The 19,464-nt window shown below is 47.6% G+C and overlaps 2 protein-coding genes across 3 annotated transcripts; one reads left to right on the top strand and one right to left on the bottom strand.

Moving 5' to 3' along the window:
* Positions 1 to 10,389: 10,389 nt before the first annotated feature.
* Positions 10,390 to 12,082, bottom strand: LOC119305540 (protein ALTERED XYLOGLUCAN 4-like). The gene is made up of 2 exons (XM_037582037.1): positions 11,779 to 12,082; positions 10,390 to 11,684 (listed from the first exon to the last, which is right to left on the bottom strand). The coding sequence occupies exons 1-2, from the start codon at positions 11,954 to 11,956 to the stop codon at positions 10,501 to 10,503; spliced, it is 1,362 nt and encodes a 453-aa protein (XP_037437934.1). The 5' UTR covers positions 11,957 to 12,082; the 3' UTR covers positions 10,390 to 10,500.
* A 2,614-nt stretch (positions 12,083 to 14,696) lies between these two features.
* LOC119309224 (heat shock factor-binding protein-like) lies at positions 14,697 to 19,176 on the top strand. 2 transcript variants are annotated; one of them, XM_037585259.1, is made up of 5 exons: positions 14,697 to 14,824; positions 17,425 to 17,478; positions 17,871 to 17,894; positions 17,983 to 18,025; positions 18,730 to 19,176. In XM_037585259.1, exons 2-5 carry the CDS (start codon positions 17,431 to 17,433, stop codon positions 18,852 to 18,854), a joined length of 240 nt encoding a protein of 79 aa, XP_037441156.1. In that variant the 5' UTR covers positions 14,697 to 14,824; positions 17,425 to 17,430; the 3' UTR covers positions 18,855 to 19,176. The 2 variants fall into 2 exon arrangements, with proteins under 2 accessions (XP_037441156.1, XP_037441157.1); XM_037585260.1 differs by lacking the exon at positions 14,697 to 14,824 and adding an exon at positions 14,912 to 16,036.
* Positions 19,177 to 19,464: the final 288 nt, after the last annotated feature.

Below are 19,464 nucleotides of genomic sequence, written 5' to 3'. Positions count from 1 at the left end.
ATAAGTCATGAAGAAAGCAATAGCAATAAAACTTAACGATCATTATGCTAAGCTAACGGATGGGTCTTGTCCATCACATCATTCTCTAATGATGTGATCCCGTTCATCAAATGACAACACATGTCTATGGTCAGGAAACATAGCCATCTTTGATTAACGAGCTAGTCAAGTAGAGGCATACTAGGGACACTCTGTTTTGTCTATGTATTCACACATGTACTAAGTTTCCGGTTAATACAATTCTAGCATGAATAATAAATATTTATCATGATATAAGGAAATATAATAACAACTTTATTATTTCCTCTAGGGTATATTTCCTTCACTCTAGTGTTAAGGCCCTCCAGTGCGAAACACGGGCTACCGACTAGGCCGATACAAAAGCCTATCCATCTTAAAGCCCATTTGGTTTTGTTTTTTGCGAGGAAAAGCCCATATTTCTTGAAGTGGGGGCGATCCCAGAAAAATCCTCCTTCCTCCTCGCTTCAACTTATATTGCAGCTCGCTGGAATCTCCCGCTTCCGTCGCCCCCCAATTCCCCCCGCTCCCCATCTTCCTCACTCGTACAGAAAACGCATGCTCCTCTTCTTCCACTCCTACAGAAAACCCCAACCCTCCTTCTTCCCCACTCGCACTGCCACTAGGCTCATCTTTGGCTACTCTGCTCAAACTCGTGAGCTCAGAGCAACGCCACAAGGAAATAATGGAGTCAGCTGGCCCTAGCGCCAAGAAGATGAGGCTCCCGCCAGCGATGACGCCAATTGTAGATCCCGCACCTGGCAATGCCGGGAGAAGCAGCAAGATCTGAGGAACCCGTAGAATCTCGGGTGGACCACATCAGCGATCTCTCGGACACCATCCTTGGGGAGATCGTCTCGCTTCTCCCCACCAAGGATTACTGCCGCACCCAAGTCCTCTCAACTCAGTGGCGGCCTCTATGGTGCGCCACGCCCCTCAATCTCGACTGTCGTCGGCTATCTGTCGTTCATGATTTTGAACTCCTCAGAGCCATCATCTCCTCCCACCAGGGCTCCGTTCAATGCATCTTCATCCCGACACGCTACCTGTTATCCATACCCTGCATGGTGGACGCTTGGCTGACATCCCCTGAATTTGAAAAACTCCAGGAATTTGAGTTCTACCATTACCACGAAAGATTCATACCATGAACCGAACACCAAAAATTTGTGCCCACACCACCATTGTCCATCTCGTGGTTTTCCTCCTCTCTCCACACCGCCATCTTCGCCCAGTGCCATCTACCAGACGATTTGGTACAAATGCTTCAACTTCCACTGCTAAAAAAACTTTTGCTTGTGGTGGTTTATCTGTCAGAGGCCTCACTTCATATCATCATCCACTCCAGTTGCCCTGCCTTGGAGCGCTTGCTGATTATTTTGGGAATAGAAATCCATATCAATTGTCTCCAAATAAAGTCGCCTCACCTTAAAAGTGTTGGAATTTGTTTTGAAGGACAGCAACTCATCATCAAAGATGCCCCTTCACTCCAAAGGTTGCTCGTTCATTATTGTTATATACCTTCGCAAATAACTGTCATCTCTGCGCCCAAACTGGAGACCTCGGGTATAATTCGTGATCCGTTTAATGATCACAAGTTGGTGTTTGGCTCCACACTTATTCAGGTGCCGTATATTATCATCTACACATTTATAATCATAAGTGATAACCCACAAGTGTAGGGGATAATTGTAGCCCCTTTATATAAGTAAGAGTGTCGAACCCAACAAGGAGCTAAAGGTAGAACAAATATTCTCTCAAGTCCTATCTGCCACTGATACGACTCTATGCACGCTTAGTGTTCGCTTTACCTAGAAAAAGTATGAAACTAGAAGTACTTTGTAGGTGTTGTAGGATAGGTTTGCAAGATAATAAAGAGCATGTAAATAAAAAGTATGGGCTGTTTAGATAAAGAAGCAATAAAGTAAATATAGCGAGTGTGGAAAAGTGGTGGTAGGAGTTGTGAAATTATCCCTAAGCAATTGACTACTTTACTAGACCGGTAATCACTATTGCAATTCTATTTGAGGGAGAGGCATAAGCTAACATACTTTCTCTTCTTGGATCATATGCACTTATGATTGGAACTCTAGCAAGCATCCGCAACTACTAAAGATCATTAAGGTAAAACCCAACCATAACATTAAAGTATCAAGTCCCCTTTATCCCATACGCAAACAACCTACTTACTCGGGTATGTGCTTCTGTCACTCACGCCACCCACCATAAGAAAATCATGAACATATTGCAAACCCTACAGCGGGGATCCCACACGCTTGCGCGACACGAAGAGCACCATAGGACAACACCAATAATAAAACATGCAACTCAAACCAATCATAGCAATTCATCAATCATCGATAGGACAACGAAAATCTACTCAGAGATCATAGGGTGGCAACACGTCATTGGATAATAATATGAAGCATAAAGCACCATGTTCAAGTAGAGGGTACAGCGGGTTGCGGGAGAGTGGACCGCTGAATATAGATGGGGGAAGGTGATGGAGATGTTGGTGAAGATGGCAGAGGTGTTGATGAAGATCGCGGTGATGATGATGGCCCCCGGCAGCGCTCCGGCGCCACCGGAAGGGGGGGGAGAGCCCCCCTTCTTCTTATTCTTCCTTGACCTTCTCCCTAGATGGGAGAAGGGTTTCCCCTCTGGTCCTTGGCTCCCATGGCATGGGAGGGGCGAGAGCCCCTCTGAGATTGGATCTATCTCTCTGTCTCTCTCTGTTTCTGCGCTCTCAGATTCTGCCCTGGCACCGTTTCTTTTATATCCGGAGATCCATAACTCCGATTGGGTTGAATCTTTCGCCCAGATTTTTCTCATAAAATTAGCTTTCTTGCGGCAAAAGAAGAGCGTCAACCGCCTTACGGGGTGCCCACGAGGGTCCAGGACGCGCCTGCCCCCCTGGGTCGCGCCCCCTGCCTCGTGGTCCCCTCGGGCACCGTCTCGCGTTGTTTTTTCTTCGCAAAAATCATAAATATTCCAAAAATATTCTCCGTCCGTTTTTATCCCGTTTGGACTCCGTTTGATATTGGGTTTCTGCGAAACATAAAACATGCAACAAACAGGAACTGGCACTAGGCACTGGAACAATATGTTAGTCCCAAAAATAGTATAAAAAGTTGCCAAAAGTATATGAAAGTTGAATAATATTGGCATGGAACAATAAAAAATTATAGATACGACGGAGACATATCAATAAGCTGCATTATTCATTTGTGTGCATAAGTTTTATATCATCTTGGAGTACACTTTGGGTACTAATATTATGTTACATGCTCAATGAAGAGTTTGTCCATGGATAGCCTATCAATGTTGCTAGATTCTGTCAAGATCTTATATATCGGAATGTGTAGTTATGATCTGAACATAATTATTGGCTTGCTGGGATGCTTTTGATGTATGGAGAATTTATATATAAAGATGATGATTTCATGCACATTGAAAGCCCGTGTATATTGTACTAGAATTAACCATTCAGTTGTCGCTCTTTCGACATACTCTTTTTTCAGACCTTAACTGTTTTCAATCTTCATGTCTACTTAGGCACAGACACATGGAGAGAAAAATATAACCAATCGGTGGCGTAATAAGCACTGGGATTTTCTCAGTTCTCATGACATTCGTTTGAGGACAATAACGATAGAAGGATATGCATCTAACCAGGCAAACAGAAGCTTTGTCACATTCTTCCTATTGAATGTGAGGTTACTATTGTCCATGAGGCTTAAGTTTTTCAACAAGAAATTTCTCATGGGCGGACATGTTGAACGGCAAAAAAAGAAGTTTCAGGTGGACAAATGGGCTTCTGAACGTGCTCGACTTCTACTTACAACAACTTGTGGTCATGCTCCAATAAAATTTTTGGCACATGATGTTGATTTTATGGACGGGACCGATCCGTTTGTTTGTGAGTGCCAAAAACAGTGGTTTGGTTAGATGTTATTGCCATGTTCAATCTGGGTTTTGTCTAAATTTGATGAACAATTAATCCTTGGGCTTTTGTACCGTTTGTAAGCTTGAGTTACATGTTGTTGCCCTCGTACTCCCCTCTGTCTGCCACTACACTGCCGCATCTTCCACGGCTCCTGTTCGTTCCCGTCCGAGGCCTCGCCGTCGTTCTCCGCCTTGGTTTGCTCGTTGTGCCCGCCGCCGTCTGGCGTTATCAACATGGTCAACAACCGAGAGGAATCAGGAGATGAATGTACGTGGAGAGGTTGACAGTAGGGACCCACTAGGGTCATGGCATTACGCAAGCAGGTGCCTCATTATTACAAGCCAAAAAAGTACTTCCTCCTAATTGTTTGACAACTAGGTCCCACACCATTGTCAATGTAGTCAATAAACAAAAACAAGCGGCTAACACCAGGGACCCGGCAGCTCGCCCAGTTGTTTTTTAGTTTTAGAGACGAAGCTCAATACGTGATGTGCGGGAGTTGTGGCCCATCTAGCCCACGCTTATGCTTTTATTTAAGCACATGACAAGCCCAGTTGATATCTTTTTTCTTTTTGAAAATGACTAGCCCAGTTCTATTTTTTTGGAGAATACCCAACCGACGCCTACTTGCTTTTCTCAGCTCTGCTGGGCTACAAATCTTTCAAGACGAGGAGGGATGTATTCGGCTTCCCCAGAAAATGGGCTATAAGTAGTAAGAAATGGGATGTAAATTTTTAAACCAAAGCCAACCGGCAATTACATTCAAATATCGTATTTTCTAGATTTAAAGATTTAAATTCATTCATTTTTTGCGGATAATTTTTTTGAATTTTATTTTGATATAATTTTTTTAAAAATATTTTTAACGTGACTCGAAATTTCGTGATTAAATGAGTTTGGACCCCATCGAATATGCAAATTTTCGTTGAATTTTTTAGCAGTGCCCAGAATATGGTCTGTAATGCTAATAAAAAGAATACATGCTTCAAAATATCCTTAAGAATTAGCAAATGGGCTATAAATTATTGAAAATAATGAGTTGTATGTTGTTTTCCACATATTTGAAGGCTGACTTCTGGGCCTACTAAGTTGACGATGACACTGTCCTAAAAAAATTGACGCATACGCAAGGCTTTGTCAACTTAGTTAACAAAGAGAAGTGACTGTAGGATGTCCATCCAACGGCTATCATGCTTCTTCAATCTCTGATCTTCCTGCTCCAGCCACCCAAACCAGCACCAGCGGGACTGCCTGCTCCCTCCTCCCATGGCCATTTGTGCTGCAGCCAGGCCATCCCTCTACCCACATGCGCATCCTGTTATTTTCCGGTGACGTCAGCCTCACCCCACAGCCGACCAGTCAGCCCTCGTACTCCCCTCAGCGTGTGCATCCGCTGTTGTGGCTTCACCGGCTCTGGGTCGTTCCCTTCCCGGGCCTCGCCCTCGTCCATCGCGTTTGTGCTCTCGGTGTGGCGTGGTCAACATGGTCAACAAACAACAGCCATCGAAAGAGAGATGTAAGTGGAGGCTGACAATAGGGACCTACACAAGCAAGTGCCTCCTTATTACGTGAAAAAAAGATTTCTCCTGCTGACAGCTGGGATCCATCGGCTGTATCTTCACACAGAAGTTAGTGCCTCCTTGTTATGCGAAAAAACTATTCCTCCCGATGATAGCTGGGACCCGACAGATTTGGTGGCTGACTTGTGGGCCTACCATGCTGACGCGTATGCAGGGCTTTGTCAACTTAATCAATAAATGATTCTAGCAGATGGATCATAGGATGTTAATCCAACAGTCGTGCTGCTTCTTCAACCTATGTTCTTGCTCCTATCCCCCGTGGGCGGCAGTGCTGCCGCGCACCTGAACTAGTCAAGTTTCCCACTCCTCTCTACCTGCGACTCCACTATCGCGTCTTTCCCATATCCGAGTCGTTCAAGTCTAGGGCCTCGCCGTCGTCCATCTGCCTTGGTGTGCGCGGCACGGTGTGGTCAACATGGTTAACAAACGAGAGTCATCGGAAGATGACTGTACGTGAGATGCTGACAGTGGGACGCACCACGCCCATGGACGCATGCATGCAACTGCATCCTTTTGGCCCTGGAAAATAATGTTTTCTCCCGCTGACAGCTAGGACCCACCAGCTACATCTTCGCACGCAAGGAAGTGAGTCCTTATTACGGGCAAAAAAATGATTCCTCCCCCTCATAGCTGGGACCATCAGCTATATCTTCGCATGCAAGGAAGTGCCTCATTATCCTCCCTGACAACTGGGACCCACCGGGTCGAACTGTACGTAGGGTTGTCTCTCTGGTAGCGAATGTGTACGTATATATTGGTCGATCGGTCTCTCCGCAAGGATGAACCATGGCCGAGTAAGGAGCGGCACGTGTGACGTAGCAGTTGAGGCAGTCATGTATAAATCATGTACACGTACGTACAGCCACACTGCAAGAAAGTAAATACGGCTACGTATGTACATACGGGCAGGGTCTCGAACATGTACACGCACATACTTATGGCTAGAGCTCATGTACATGGAGAGGCAACAGACGGCAGCGACATCGTCCTGTTCATTGGTAGCTAACCGGCTGGGTCAGAACAAAGGAAACAACATCGTGTTCACCGGGAGCCAAACGACCAGGTCGAAACGCGTCCTGATCATCGAGAGCGAAGCCACTGGGTCGGAACACATCATGTTCATCGGGAGCCAACTGGCTTCGATGGAATAGTTGGAACGGGGTCTAGCATACCGCAAAACGGAGGAAACGGGCATCTGTTCGACTGCGTATGGTCGAAATGGGGTCCTGTTCATCGGGAAGGGTCTAGCGAACCCCAGAACGGAGGAAACGACCTTTTTATTCGAGTGCCTACGGTCAAAATGGGGTGTTGTTGATCGGGAGGGGTGTGGCGTACCGCAAAACAGAGGAAATGAACTTGTGTTGGAGCGCCTACGGTCGAAACGGGGTCCTGTTCATCGGGAGCGGTGTGGGGTACCGCAAAACGGGACTCCACGGGCTACTGTTCATCCACTGTCTACTGCCTCGCTCCAGCCTCCACCGGCTACTGTTCATGCACTGTCGACTTCCTCCAGCCTCCACCTGCTATTGTTCATCCACCATCGACTTCCTCCAGCCTCCACCAGCTACTGTTCATCCATGGGGGTCCTGTTCATCCAGCCTCCACCGGCTACTGTTCAACCAGCCCTCCACGGGGTCCTGTTCATCAACCCTCCACCAACTACTGTTCGTGGAGCCTCCATGTGGTCTGTTCATCCACCCTTCACGGCCTCCCTCGGGGTCTTGTTCATCAACCCTCCACCGACTACTGTTCATGGAGCCTCCATGTGGTCTGTTCATCCACCCTTCACGGCCTCCCTTGGGGTCCTGTTCATCCAGCGGCAACTGCCTACTACTACCACAGGGTCATGTTCATCCAGCGGCAACAACCTACTACTACCAAGGGGCTCTGTTCATCCAACCCCCACCGGAAACTATTCATCCAACCCCCAACAACGCTGATTGTTCATCAAGAGGCAGCAGGTTCGATCGGCTTCAGTTAGCAGCAGTAGCGAAGGAATCGCTCGATCGAGTTCGGTTACCAGTCAGGGATCGATAGATCGCTCGGGTTCAGTAACGCGTAGCCAGTGCAATCGCTCGGGTTCAGTAAGTGAACGCCTCGCTCGGGTTCAGTTAGAGCCCAACGCCTCGCACACACGCGCGTACATGTACGAGAAAAATGCGCAATCCCTCCATGCATCGCTCGGCCCCGATCACCCACCGTAAGTGGGAACTCCATGATATTTTACTCGCCCTCACTTCTACCATGATTTTTTCGTCATGGACGGCCCAAAGAATGTCATGCAGCTACGTCTCCGGCCCGCCCAGGACGAAAAACCAATTTTCTGTCATGATTTTTTGTCATAGAAGTAGGAGCCCACCACATCTATGATGATACGTGTTTTTCTCACAATTATCGTCATAGAAGTGTCATAAGCATGACACAAAAAAATTTGTTCGGACCAAAATGTCACGGATGTGTCTTTTTCTTGTAGTGTGACTGGCTTTGACCAGCCAAGCCAACATGGGAAAAGAGATGGTAAATCGCTCTTTGGTTCGGGAAAAAACTAGCTTGCGCCGGCGGCAGTGCTCTGGATGATGCGGGTGCTAGCGAGGAGAGACTGCAAAAATGCCTGGAGCGAGCTAGGTGTCCGCGCGGTTGGAAAAGCAAGCAGGGGCACGCGTAATGGCCAGAGCTTCGCCGCCGCCGACGTCCAGTGGAGGCGACGGGCAACGCTATGCGGGCAGTGAGCTAGATGACATGGGGTGGCTCATGGAGAGGGGAGAAATGACAGTGGGCTCACCTATAGCACGTACGCGTGCTCAGACGCGGCGGATAAGCACCGAAGCGACGGTTGCGTCGACGGCAGCGGGTGGTAGAGCGCGGGCTCGCGGACTGGGTGACCTCGTGGAGAAGGGGCTTCTTGGGGAGGACGTGCGAGGCTTCACTAGGACCATGGGGAGCTTAGGAAGCTGATAGGAAGAACTGGAGCTTGCCGGACAAGGATCTCGCGGCGCGGCGGCAGTCACCGGAGTCGTGGAATACGATTTGGGCGTCGGCGATTTAGGGCCTCCGGCGTCTTTTTCCTTTGGTGTGGTTTACTAGGACGGCGAGGTGGAGCATCTGGACATGGCGAGCCGTGGTGGATGCCTATGCCGCTACGACCAACCCATGCTGCTCCCGATGAGGACACCAGCCGGCACAGGAACAAGGACACCGACCGACATAGCGACCGAGACACGGCCGTTTCAGAGCCCCTCGAGCGTTGGCTCGGCATCATCGTTGTCGACATCCTAGCATGCCACCGGAGCGCTTGTCCAGCCGGTGCACTCTAAGTGCTTGATGAAATGCCAGTTAGAGAGATAAGGAGAGGTAAGGAGAGAAGAAGAGATAGGACGAGTAGGATAGAAAAATACTGCCACCTGGACTATGGCCAGTCAAAAACATGCAAGTCAGCTCGAAAACCGCTTCAGTTATGTTGAGGGACGAAATTTGTCCAGTATTAAAAGTTTAAGGTGCAAGTTGTCCGGTTTTATAGTTGAAGGACTAAATCTAGACTCCGTCAAGAGTTGAACGATGAAAAATGTACTTTTTCTAATATATATAATTGTCTAAGGCTGGTCATAGTGGGAGTAACATAGGTAGTAACATAGATGCCACATAAGCAAAAATATTGATGTGGCAAGTAGTTAATGAGGAGAGAGGAAAATAGAGTAACCTAATATGATTAGAGATATAGAACCCTAAAAGGGGTATGGAAGATAAAAAAAATGCCTGGTTTTTCTTTCTGGAAAGACAATATTTCTTTCATCCTTTTGCATTGAAATAACAAATTGAAATCAAAATAATATGATTCAACCTCAGACCCTTTTAAATGTAGCAGATAATAGTGGAGCTCGAAAATTGATGTGTATTCGAGTCATAGGAGCTGCTGGTAATCAGCGATATGCTCATATTGATGATGTTATTGTTGCTGTAATCAAAGACGCACCATCACATAGCGCTTTTCAATGTAAAATGAGTCTACAAGACAATAAATGAGCATATGTATATTACTACATATATGACACTTCCCACTATAAGGGTAGTAACATAGAGCAGTAAAGTATGCATGTTACTACTCTAAGTTACTCCCCACTATGACCAGTCTAAGTCTGAAAAAGTTGTCATATTTTAAAGCTTGCCTCTCACGTGGGAGTGCCACTATGAAAGCACATTCAGTTGCACAGATCTTCGTGACTGGTTATTTGCAGGGCTTGCCGTGACTTTTGACCAACCTGAAATGGACAATCATATTTAACAAGGGCATCATACGACATTTCTTTGTTTCCGTTCGCGCAGTTCAACGAGTTCATCAGGGGAATCTGGAACCTGCTCTCAAGTTTATTGCAATGCACTGTCGGTGATTGTACTCCTTGAGTTGAAAACTCTTTCAGTGTTTCGAAATTTTTATTACTGTATTTTTACTCAACGTTGTTTCCGTCTACGGATTTTTTAACTGCGTACTCCTTGAACACTGTCGGTGGTTGTGCTCCTTGGGTACCGTGTGGGCAGAGGCCACGCCGCACCCGGGATCCGCAACGGCGTCAACTCCGCACCACGCCACCACCGGCCTGGCTCACTAGGATCGATCTGCGGGTGTACCTGCTCCTGCCACTCTCTCTATGCGTCGTACTCTTGCGATTATTGAATGGCTATGCCCTTCTTTTCTGGGGAACCATTGTTGAATGGAATGGAAAATGCAAACCGCGCTACACCTCCCCACGATCCGCATTTGACGCCGTATCACGAGCCTTGTCGCCCGCGGAGCGCCGATGCACTCACCACCAAGCACCAACCAAGCACAGAATCACTGATGGACAAACCGATGTTTTCGTATGAATTTCTACAAACATATGCGGAATTTCTGTATCTTTCGTTTCAGTTTTTCGAATGTATGAAGAGTAACCACTACTGGTGCCAAACTACGGTCGAGTTTCAGTGGTATCCTCTGGCCGACGAGGAGGCGTCGCTCCATCGCCTGACCATCTGCAGCAGGATCTCGTTCCACGTGTCGATGGGGCCCGGGAGGCACCAGTGCACGCAGTCGTTCGGCACCCGCTCCCTCTTCTTCTCACCGCCGGCGCCGGCTAACAGGGACGCGTTCATGTACGCGCCCGGGTGCCCGTCGGCGCGCATGTCCGCCAGCCTCGTCACCTCGAGCGCCTCCACCGTCACTGCCGACCCGCGCACCGTGGCCTCCGCGGCCGCCGTCGCGGCCTCCTCCGCCTCCGTCCGCCACATCTCTCTGTCCATGTACAGCATCTCCTTCTCCCCCGGCGCGTACGGCTCCGTGCGCGCGCACGCGTCCGGGCTGTCCCACTCCCCGTCGAAGTGCGCCGGCGAGAACGTCGCAACCATCGCCAGCTTCTCCCTCCCGGGACTGGCCCTTGCCCGGGCGATGACCTCGCGGAGCGCGTTCTTGACGGCGAGGCGAAACACGCCGAAGAAGCCCGTGTTCGTGCGGTTCGGCTCCGGGCAGTGGTGGCACCCGATCACCGCGCCGTGCTCGTAGTACATGGCTGGGTGCATGAACCAGTGCCCGATGGAGAGCACCACCACGTCGATGCCCGGGAGCTCCGCCACCCACCGCTCGTCCGGCTGGTCGAGGTACAGCTTGTTGTGGTCGGGCCCGCCCGGCGCCGACGACTTCTCCGTGCCGTTCACCAGGAACGGCGACCAGAACACCGACACCGTCGCGTTGTGGGACCTGAACGCCCACCGCCGGAACTTGCGCTCCTCGCCGCCGTCGAGGACCAGCTCTGCGGGGAACTCCGAGCCGAGGAGGCACACCAGCGACTCGCACTGGTTCCGCGCGAGCGAGTCCCCGACGAACGCGACGTGCCGGCCGCGCACCTGCTCCAGGAACTCCGCGGGCGCGAACGGCGGGAGCGCGCACCCGCGCGGCTGCCACCGCCAGTTCAGGTACCCCGTGTCCGGTCGCCCGTTCGCCATGCAGTTCTGCCCGTCTTTGATCGTCGCGCCGCAGCTCGTCCCGTTGTACCGCGGCCCCGCCGCGTCCCGCACCCATTGCCCCTCCGAGTAGTCGCACCGCGGCGCCGGTGCCGTTGACCCCTGCTTTCTTGAGGCCGCCCCTGCAGCACCCTGCTGCTTATTCCCATCTACAAACCAAGAACAACAAAAATAGCGTCATTGTGCCGTCCCGCATCTACAATGGCGATGGATCAGCGGGTCTCGAGTCTTTGAGATGGTTACCGTGGGGCGGCGAGGTGGATGTGGAGGAGGGGACGGCGACGGGAGGAGGGGAGAGGAGGTAGTGGAGGACGGCGAGAGGGACGAGGGCGTAGAGCGACAATGTGAGGATCTTCTTGGTGAGGCGTGGAAGCTTCTGCCGCCAGGAGCTGGAATGGTGGCGAGGTGTGGAGGCACCCATGGCAGCCGAGGAAGCTTGGCTATCTTTAGGTAGATCGTTCGTTGCTGAGAGGAATGGGGGCTCAGACTTGGATCTGGCGACTAGTTTCCAAATGGAGGAGAGTGAGAGAGAGGTTAGTGGAGATGAGATCGGAGTATATTATACCAAATGAGGTACTTGAATGTACCAGCAGGAGTATACCGTCTTCATAAATCATAGTTCTTCTTTGCGAGAATCCCGAGCATTAGACTTTCCAACATTAAAATGACTATATTATAGGAGTCCTTTTACGCTCCATCCGGTTGATGTGGACCGTCCGTCGGAGCTGATTCGATGGTCCAGATTCAGATGTCACGTGTATTATATTAAAAGTCGAAGGGCATTTTCAGAAGAAAAAATTATTTTGAACTGATCAAATTTTCCCTCGCAAATATTTGAAGGGTATTCTCGGTACGAATTTGAGGAGTATTTTCAGTTCGATTTTATCCCGTTCGCTAGGGTTTATTCCTCGCCACCGCTAGGATTTTACTCCTCGCCGGCAGGATCTAGCCGCACGTCGCGGCCCCTCCCTCCCCCACCCCAATTCCCTCGCAATCTCGCACCACCTTTTCAATGCCCTCCCTGCGGCGGCCACCGGCAAAGATTCGGCGCCATCCCACCTCCCAGTCCTCCATGCGGGTGCCTATAGCCACAAGGTTATAGGCAACATTTTTCCCACACCTCATTTGGTTGTTTGCGTCGTCTACATCACCTCTTCGTCATGGGTGCAACTTTGATCTAGCCATGCATCTAATCCGAAGGCTCGTTGCTGACGGGGTACTGCGGGACTGGATGAAGCCGGACGGCCTCAATGGCCAACCCCATTCGTCCAGCCCCGACTGCAAGATCTATGAAAGTTCAATCCTTGCATTCATACACTTATACATTTAATTCAACATTTATTCTTTCAATTGGCTGATGGGTGAGATTTGGAGATCAAGAGAGATGATAAATCTAATAATTTTGAAATGTACTATAAACAATTCATAGCTTATGTTACTCAATATTTACGATGATCGCTTCTTCTTGTGCAATTGCTGGACTGGGATCAACAGATTTGGCATGCGCTTTATAAAAAAATTTAAATTCACATGGGATATCCACCGTTTGAAGATTAGTGTTAATTCTTATTATGATGTTTTAGCCTTGTTAAAGACAGAGTAATGATCCTCGCAAAAAGCAAAGAGAAAAGAATAAGCATTCGATACTTGCATATGTTGCATTTCGTTCTTCTGTGTTTAGTTATGCCCAACGTTTGTTACATGTACACATTTGACAAGGTTAGTACAAGTAGTAATTTTTTCTCTGTTTTGCAGGGTTATGATAGAACATGCTATGTGATTTCCTGAGGCAGGATGGATGTACCATGGCCACCCCATTGTGCTCCTGAAGGTGATCCCTTCAATTCAGCGCACGCCCTACCATGCCACACCATGGTCGTTGCAGCACCTGCAGAGGCCCCATATGGTACGTGCTTTACTCTTGTTATCCTATACTCTCTTTTATTGACTTTGCGGCCTGCCTACGAGACATTAGTTGTGTCATTTCCTGGGATAGTTGAGATTCCGTGTTGACTCATGCATTATTTTTCCTTCTATTGTGAGGCTATGCTCATGCTTCTCTTGTATGAAAATAAACATATCATAACCCATTATTATTCTAGGGTTGCTCGTGCACTATAATTGGTCTGAACCTTGCCCAGACACTGTTACTATCACATGGTTGTAAAAAGCAAATATAGATTTCTATGAGCTCCCGTAGAGACCAAATTTATTTCAAGCAAAGTATTGTAACCGATATTATTGAAGTTTTACAATTTGACTCATCCGCAATGGACTAAGAACACTGCTAGAAATCCTTTTTCGGGACTAAAACCCAACCACGCCCTACTCTATCACTTTATGGCCAAGGGTACACTCCACATGTAAGAATGAACCACACTGCTCGAATAACTGCTTGCATCTTCATCGTCTTCAACCACAGCTGCATCTGATAGCCTATCATGGTATTGCTTGAACATTTTCCTGTATTTCATTTTGTTGTAGGGTGAATCGACAAGCACAACAGGTAGCTCTCTTCTGAATTTGTCGACGTAGGACTGCATGCGAAGATATGTTAGTATCATTTCATAAGTTTCAGAAAATGACAGAATTTTAGGTGTTACTCTATGTACTTGGTCATATTGCATTCTCATATTTTTTCCCGTAAATAATTCGATGTTCTTCAGCATGTACAGTGCACAACAAAAAGTACAACATTTTATTTTGTTAGATTAGCATTTCACGTATTAACAATTTAAAACAAAAATAAAAGCTAATATTGTTGACTGACGTCTCATCGGATTTTGACACTTTAATAAGCTCTACTAGCCAATGCGTCACATTAACCGTGCTCCATTTTTTTCGTGTGGTTTTTGAAAAAAAAAGTTTGTCAAACCTATTAACACTGGATCTAGTTTTGAGTATCTCGGAGCAAGGAATCCAAGATTTGAACGCACGGTTTAAGAGATAAAATGTTGTAAATAAACGGATCTACGGAAAAATGGAAAACTCTCATGTTGCGACAGTGCGTCACTTGTGAAAAGATGTGAGTGATCTCTGCAGTACTCTCAATTAGTTTCTTTTTTTTTAAATTAGAATCCTCAATTAGTGATTTCGTACACAGGCACAAGGTCCATGGACCTACCTCGTCTCACCGTCGCCGTATTGTTGTCCTTCTACAAGCCCAAGTTTCCTGACTCGTTTCACTTCCCCATTCAGGCCCTCCTCTCCCTTCGTTTCGACCGCGACCTCCTCCGAATCCACCGGCCGGCGGCGACCTCCTCTTCCCCCGGCGACCCTAACTTCCTCGGTAAGCCCCTTCACCCCCCCTGCTCTCACATCCATTTATTGCTTTCTAGCACGCGTGCATCCTTACGTTACTCGCGAATCCGCTGTTACCGCAGCCCCACCGATGCAAGCCGCCGCGAGATCGCTCGCCGCGGCACGCCGCCTCGCGCCTCGCAGCTGGCGCCCCCTCCCCCTCCCCCGCTTCCACACCGCCTCGCCCCACGATCCGTCCCCGGATCCGGGCCCAGACGTCGACCCAGGGCTCGTGAGCACGCTTAGCCGCGTGCTCAGCGACTTCCGTGGCCCGCGCCACGACCTCCCCGCCGCGCTCCGCGGCTTCGCGCCGCGCATCACCCCCGACGCGGCGGCCGCGGTGCTACGCCGGTGCCGCCACCTCCCCGTGCCGTCTCTCCGGTTCTTCCTCTTTGCCGCGGGGCTGCCCGGGTTCTCTCACCTGCCGGATTCGCTCCTCATCCTGGCCAATTCGCTCGCTGGTGCGCGGCTCTTCCCGCTCCTGCGCTCGCTGCTGTCTGACCTCCCACCGGCTGCGCTCTCGCGGGACCTCTTCCCGCGGTTGTTCCGTGCTTACTCACGTGCGCTTCTCCCGGGTGATGCGATCCGGGCCTTCTCCTCCATGGCGGGGTTCGGCTTCCACCCAACGCTGGCCGATTTCCACTCGCTGCTATTCGCCTTGTGCCATAATGGCCTTGTAAATCATGCTGAGGTCTTCTTCAAAGAGTCGGGGACCCATTTCGATGTCTCAGCCAAGACCTACACCATCCTGATCTCTGGGTGGGCTGTTGTGGAAAAGCCGGAAAACGCGCAAAAGTTATTTGATGAAATGGTTGAGAGAGGTGTTGAGCCTGATGTGCCTGCCTACAATGCATTGATTGATGCCTTATGCCGCGGAGGTGATATTGCACGTGCGCAGGAACATCTGAAAGATATGCAACAGAGCCGTGGGCTTGTTCCAGATGCTGCTACTTATGGTCCATTCCTTCGTGCTGCCTGTGCATCCAAGGATGCTCAGGATGCTCTTCGTGTACTAGATAGGATGCGCATGCATGACCTCACACCAAATGTATTCACATATAATGCTATAATTCGGTTATTGTGCGAACTGGGAGAGATTGAGGAGGCTTATAATATCCTTGGTGAGATCATTACGCGAGGGGAAAAGCCTGATGTTTGGACATACAACACTCTGCTTAATGCACATTGTAAGAAGAATGAGGTGAACAAGTCTTTGAGGCTTATTGCAAGAATGGATAAAGGCTTGTGTGTGCCAGATCGTCATTCTTACAACATGTTACTAAAAATGTTGATTGGTGTAGGAAGGATTGATAAGGCTGTTGAGGTATGGGACGGGATGGAAACACGTGGCTTTCACCCAGGCGCAGCAACTTATGCTGTCATGATCCATGGGTTATCTTGCAAGAAGGGAAGATTAGAGGAGGCCTGCGGCTATTTTGTGATGATGGTGGATGGAGGTATCCCACCCTACCAGGCTACTTGTGAGGTTTTGAGGGATAGGCTGACAAGGCATGGTCTGAGGGATCAACTCGAGGTCCTCATTGATAGGATGAGGCGGAGCACTTCCTGCACGATACAAGAAATGGCAAGTATCATGCGCAGTAGTAAGAGGGCTGATGAAACTAGAAGCGCGAGCGGTGGCCAAGAACTCCCAGGGCATGATCTTGATGAGAATGAATGGAGGGGGAAATGGAAACTAGGAGATTGAAGAGTGATTCATAAGGCTTGCCTACAAGCCCTCTACGGTGTACTATTTTGTTGTTTGTCTCCCTATTTATTGATAGTAAAATGTCCAGTCTATGTCATATGGAAGTTGTACTAATACAATAGACTAAGTAGAGTGGTTAGTTAATGAAAATAGGATAGAATGCTCAATTCCTGGTCAAGCGATTGGTGATGGAGTTTTAAGTGTGCCTAGCTTTTCCTTGTCAGCTTCGTGTACTTCTCCTTGAGAATCAGGATGCTATCAATAAATTCCAACATTAAAACTGTTTCTCATTTGCTGATATGAACTAATATTCCACTCTAGCTTTTACTTTTTCATACTATCATACGTACGTCTGTCAAGATGCTTCAAATAATTCTTTCAGCAGGATGCCTTTATTGCTATTAAATGTAATACCTTGCAAATCTCTACTATTAAAGGAGAGTTTGTTGGTTTCGTTTCCATTGCTTCCACCCCTCCCAGCGAGATATGCCCCCCTCCCACTGATTTGTTTCCAAACCACGTGATAACCCTAATTATTATTTTTGAAACCGACCCCACCTTCTCGTTTCTGGGGAAAGAAATCCTGTAGTTGTCCGTACACAATCTCAATCACATACACCTTTGCCTATGGATTCCCTTTGCACAACATGCCTCAATCTCAACCCAATAACTTTTTTCCTATGTCGAACCAGTAGAATAAAGTTGACGTCATTGCTACGCCCTACGCATGGGTATTGAGCTAGTACTATTTAAAACCTGTGCTATATTTCTTACCCATTATGAGTTAATACCCTGACACATTAGTCATTTAATTTCACAATATGCAGTTCTTCTGTATAGTATCATTACTGTTGACTCATTTGCTGAATCTCTGTTTACAGGCTAATATGGATTCAGAGCCCTCATCGCAGAACCCAACAGACATGACGGCATTTGTAAGTACTGATATTATACACTTGTAGCGTCATAGCACTGTAGGCACACCGTTCACATTAATAATATTTCATCTGTCTTCTGGTGGAATAATTGGCTTAACGTAAGACCTAAATTATCTTTGATGAGTTTGTACATTCTGTATGCATCAAATTGGAGTGTTCGCATATTCTAGCAGTACTGAAAGTAGTTGCTATTTTAACTAGTAAGCTGAAAAACATTGGCGTAGCATTGACGTAGTAGATCGTGAGGTTAACAGTCAAGTTATGTACTAGTTGTTTCCAACCTTTGAAGAAGTCCTATTCCGCCTTTGAGGAACCATAGGTGTATCCCTTTGTCTAACAGTATAATAAATAATTTTTACTTTGTACTGATGTTAAGCTTTCTATTTCAGGTGCAAAACCTCCTCGGTCAGATGGTGAGTGCCTTTGAATACGTTTTCGTTAATATGTACTCTTGAGTCTTTACAAACACTTTACACTCATTAACTTGATGATGGATTTCAGCAAACAAGGTTTGAGTCTATGTCCCAGAACATCGTGTCAAAGAATATCCTTATCTGCGGAATATCATTATTTTGTTTCTACCACAATAATTTTTTCATGGCCACATTGGTTCATTATCTTATGCCATCACACAATTTACTAGGGACAACATTATATTCTAGTATATCTGATGTCAGGTTATTATGATGTCATATGCATTTATGATGCTGATACATAAAAAATAGTATTCTACAATGTTATCTGTTTCTTTTTAAATTCTTGTTTGGAAACTCGTAACATTCATCAACTTTTTGATATTAACAGAAACACACCAAATATACGTGCATATATGATATATCAATATATCGCACGCCGTTAGGCAATAAACATGGAAATTAGAAACATTGTTGTTCACCAGCAAAACTAGAAGCGGTATACTCCAGTTTGGCATCCCTTAGTTTTGAGTTTTGTTTGTAAGATCCTTTGTTTGATTAGCTTATGTTTAGCGCAACTTTATACTTCATAAGTTGATAGTGCACCAAGATTTTTGCTACATCAGTGCAAGGCTAGTGACAAGCATACTAGAATAAATAATCAAAGTACCTATTCTATCATATTGACATCAGAAGTACTCCCTGCATAATGTGCTTTTTTTATTTACAAAATCCATCTCAGTTTGAGTGCATCAAATTTGAGCCAAATTGATTGTTGCATGAATTGGACATGCGTGTGGACTGCCATACTCTGTTTTCTTTAACTCCATTGCACTAGATGAAATGGGAACCAAGATCGATGAGCTGGAGCAGAGCGTCAACGATCTCAAAGCTGAGATGGGCACCACCGACGTACCTGTCAAGAAGCCCGATGAGGCAAAGCCTGCCGACTCCGCATAACTCATGTGTAGGCAAGAGATTGGGTAGTAAAGATTTGGTGGCTATCTGACAGAAGTTTCGGCATTCATGTGTATCTGATGGTTTCCCATGGACCATAGCTCTATGCTCTTGTACTACCGAGTGTGCTACCTGTTGCTTTCACTGGAGCTTCAGCTCTCCAGAGCCCAGACACCATTATCAGTTGATAGGTTGTTTCCCTATGATCATTCTCGTACTGTTGGTTTGTCTGTTTAAAGTTGATGCAAGAGCCAGACGATGTCTCGACAATTTTTATGGCAGTGGGCCTATTGGGTTGTTTCCCCTATGCAATTTTTGTGTGACACGCTGCTCTTCTGTAGATTCTGTTCAAAGCTGGATTGCGTTGCATGATGAATTTTCCTCAGATGGCTAGCAAAACATGACGCTGTTGCCTGATTCACCGTCTCTGTTCGACAGTGCCACTTTCATGTGACAGTCTACATCTACAAGCGTCGCATTTATCTTGTGTCTCACGAGTCTGCCTGTCTGAGCGCCTTGCGTACGGACCCTTGCCCGAACAGCCGACCGTAGGTTAGAGCAACTCCAACGCGCCGACTCATTTCGTCCTCGCGCGTCTGTTTTGGTCAGCGCG

The sequence above is a fragment of the Triticum dicoccoides genome, chromosome 5B, assembly GCF_002162155.2.
Source record: "Triticum dicoccoides isolate Atlit2015 ecotype Zavitan chromosome 5B, WEW_v2.0, whole genome shotgun sequence".
Lineage (NCBI taxonomy): Eukaryota > Viridiplantae > Streptophyta > Magnoliopsida > Poales > Poaceae > Triticum > Triticum dicoccoides.
The sequence above is the reverse complement of the archived record's forward strand: the minus strand, read 5'-3'. Positions and strand labels throughout refer to the sequence as shown.

Bases quoted from the DNA above. Each gene is read 5' to 3' on its own strand.
- LOC119309224 (XM_037585260.1), top strand. From the start codon at position 14,927: ATGCAAGCCGCCGCGAGATCGCTCGCCGCGGCACGCCGCCTCGCGCCT. The intron at 16,037-17,424 runs GTGAACAAGTCT...CTCTGTTTACAG, and splicing joins CACATTGTAAGAAGAATGAG to GCTAATATGGATTCAGAGCC. The intron at 17,479-17,870 runs GTAAGTACTGAT...TTTCTATTTCAG, and splicing joins CAACAGACATGACGGCATTT to GTGCAAAACCTCCTCGGTCA.
- LOC119305540 (XM_037582037.1), bottom strand. From the start codon at position 11,956: ATGGGTGCCTCCACACCTCGCCACCATTCCAGCTCCTGGCGGCAGAAG. The intron at 11,685-11,778 runs GTAACCATCTCA...CTTGGTTTGTAG, and splicing joins ATCCACCTCGCCGCCCCACG to ATGGGAATAAGCAGCAGGGT.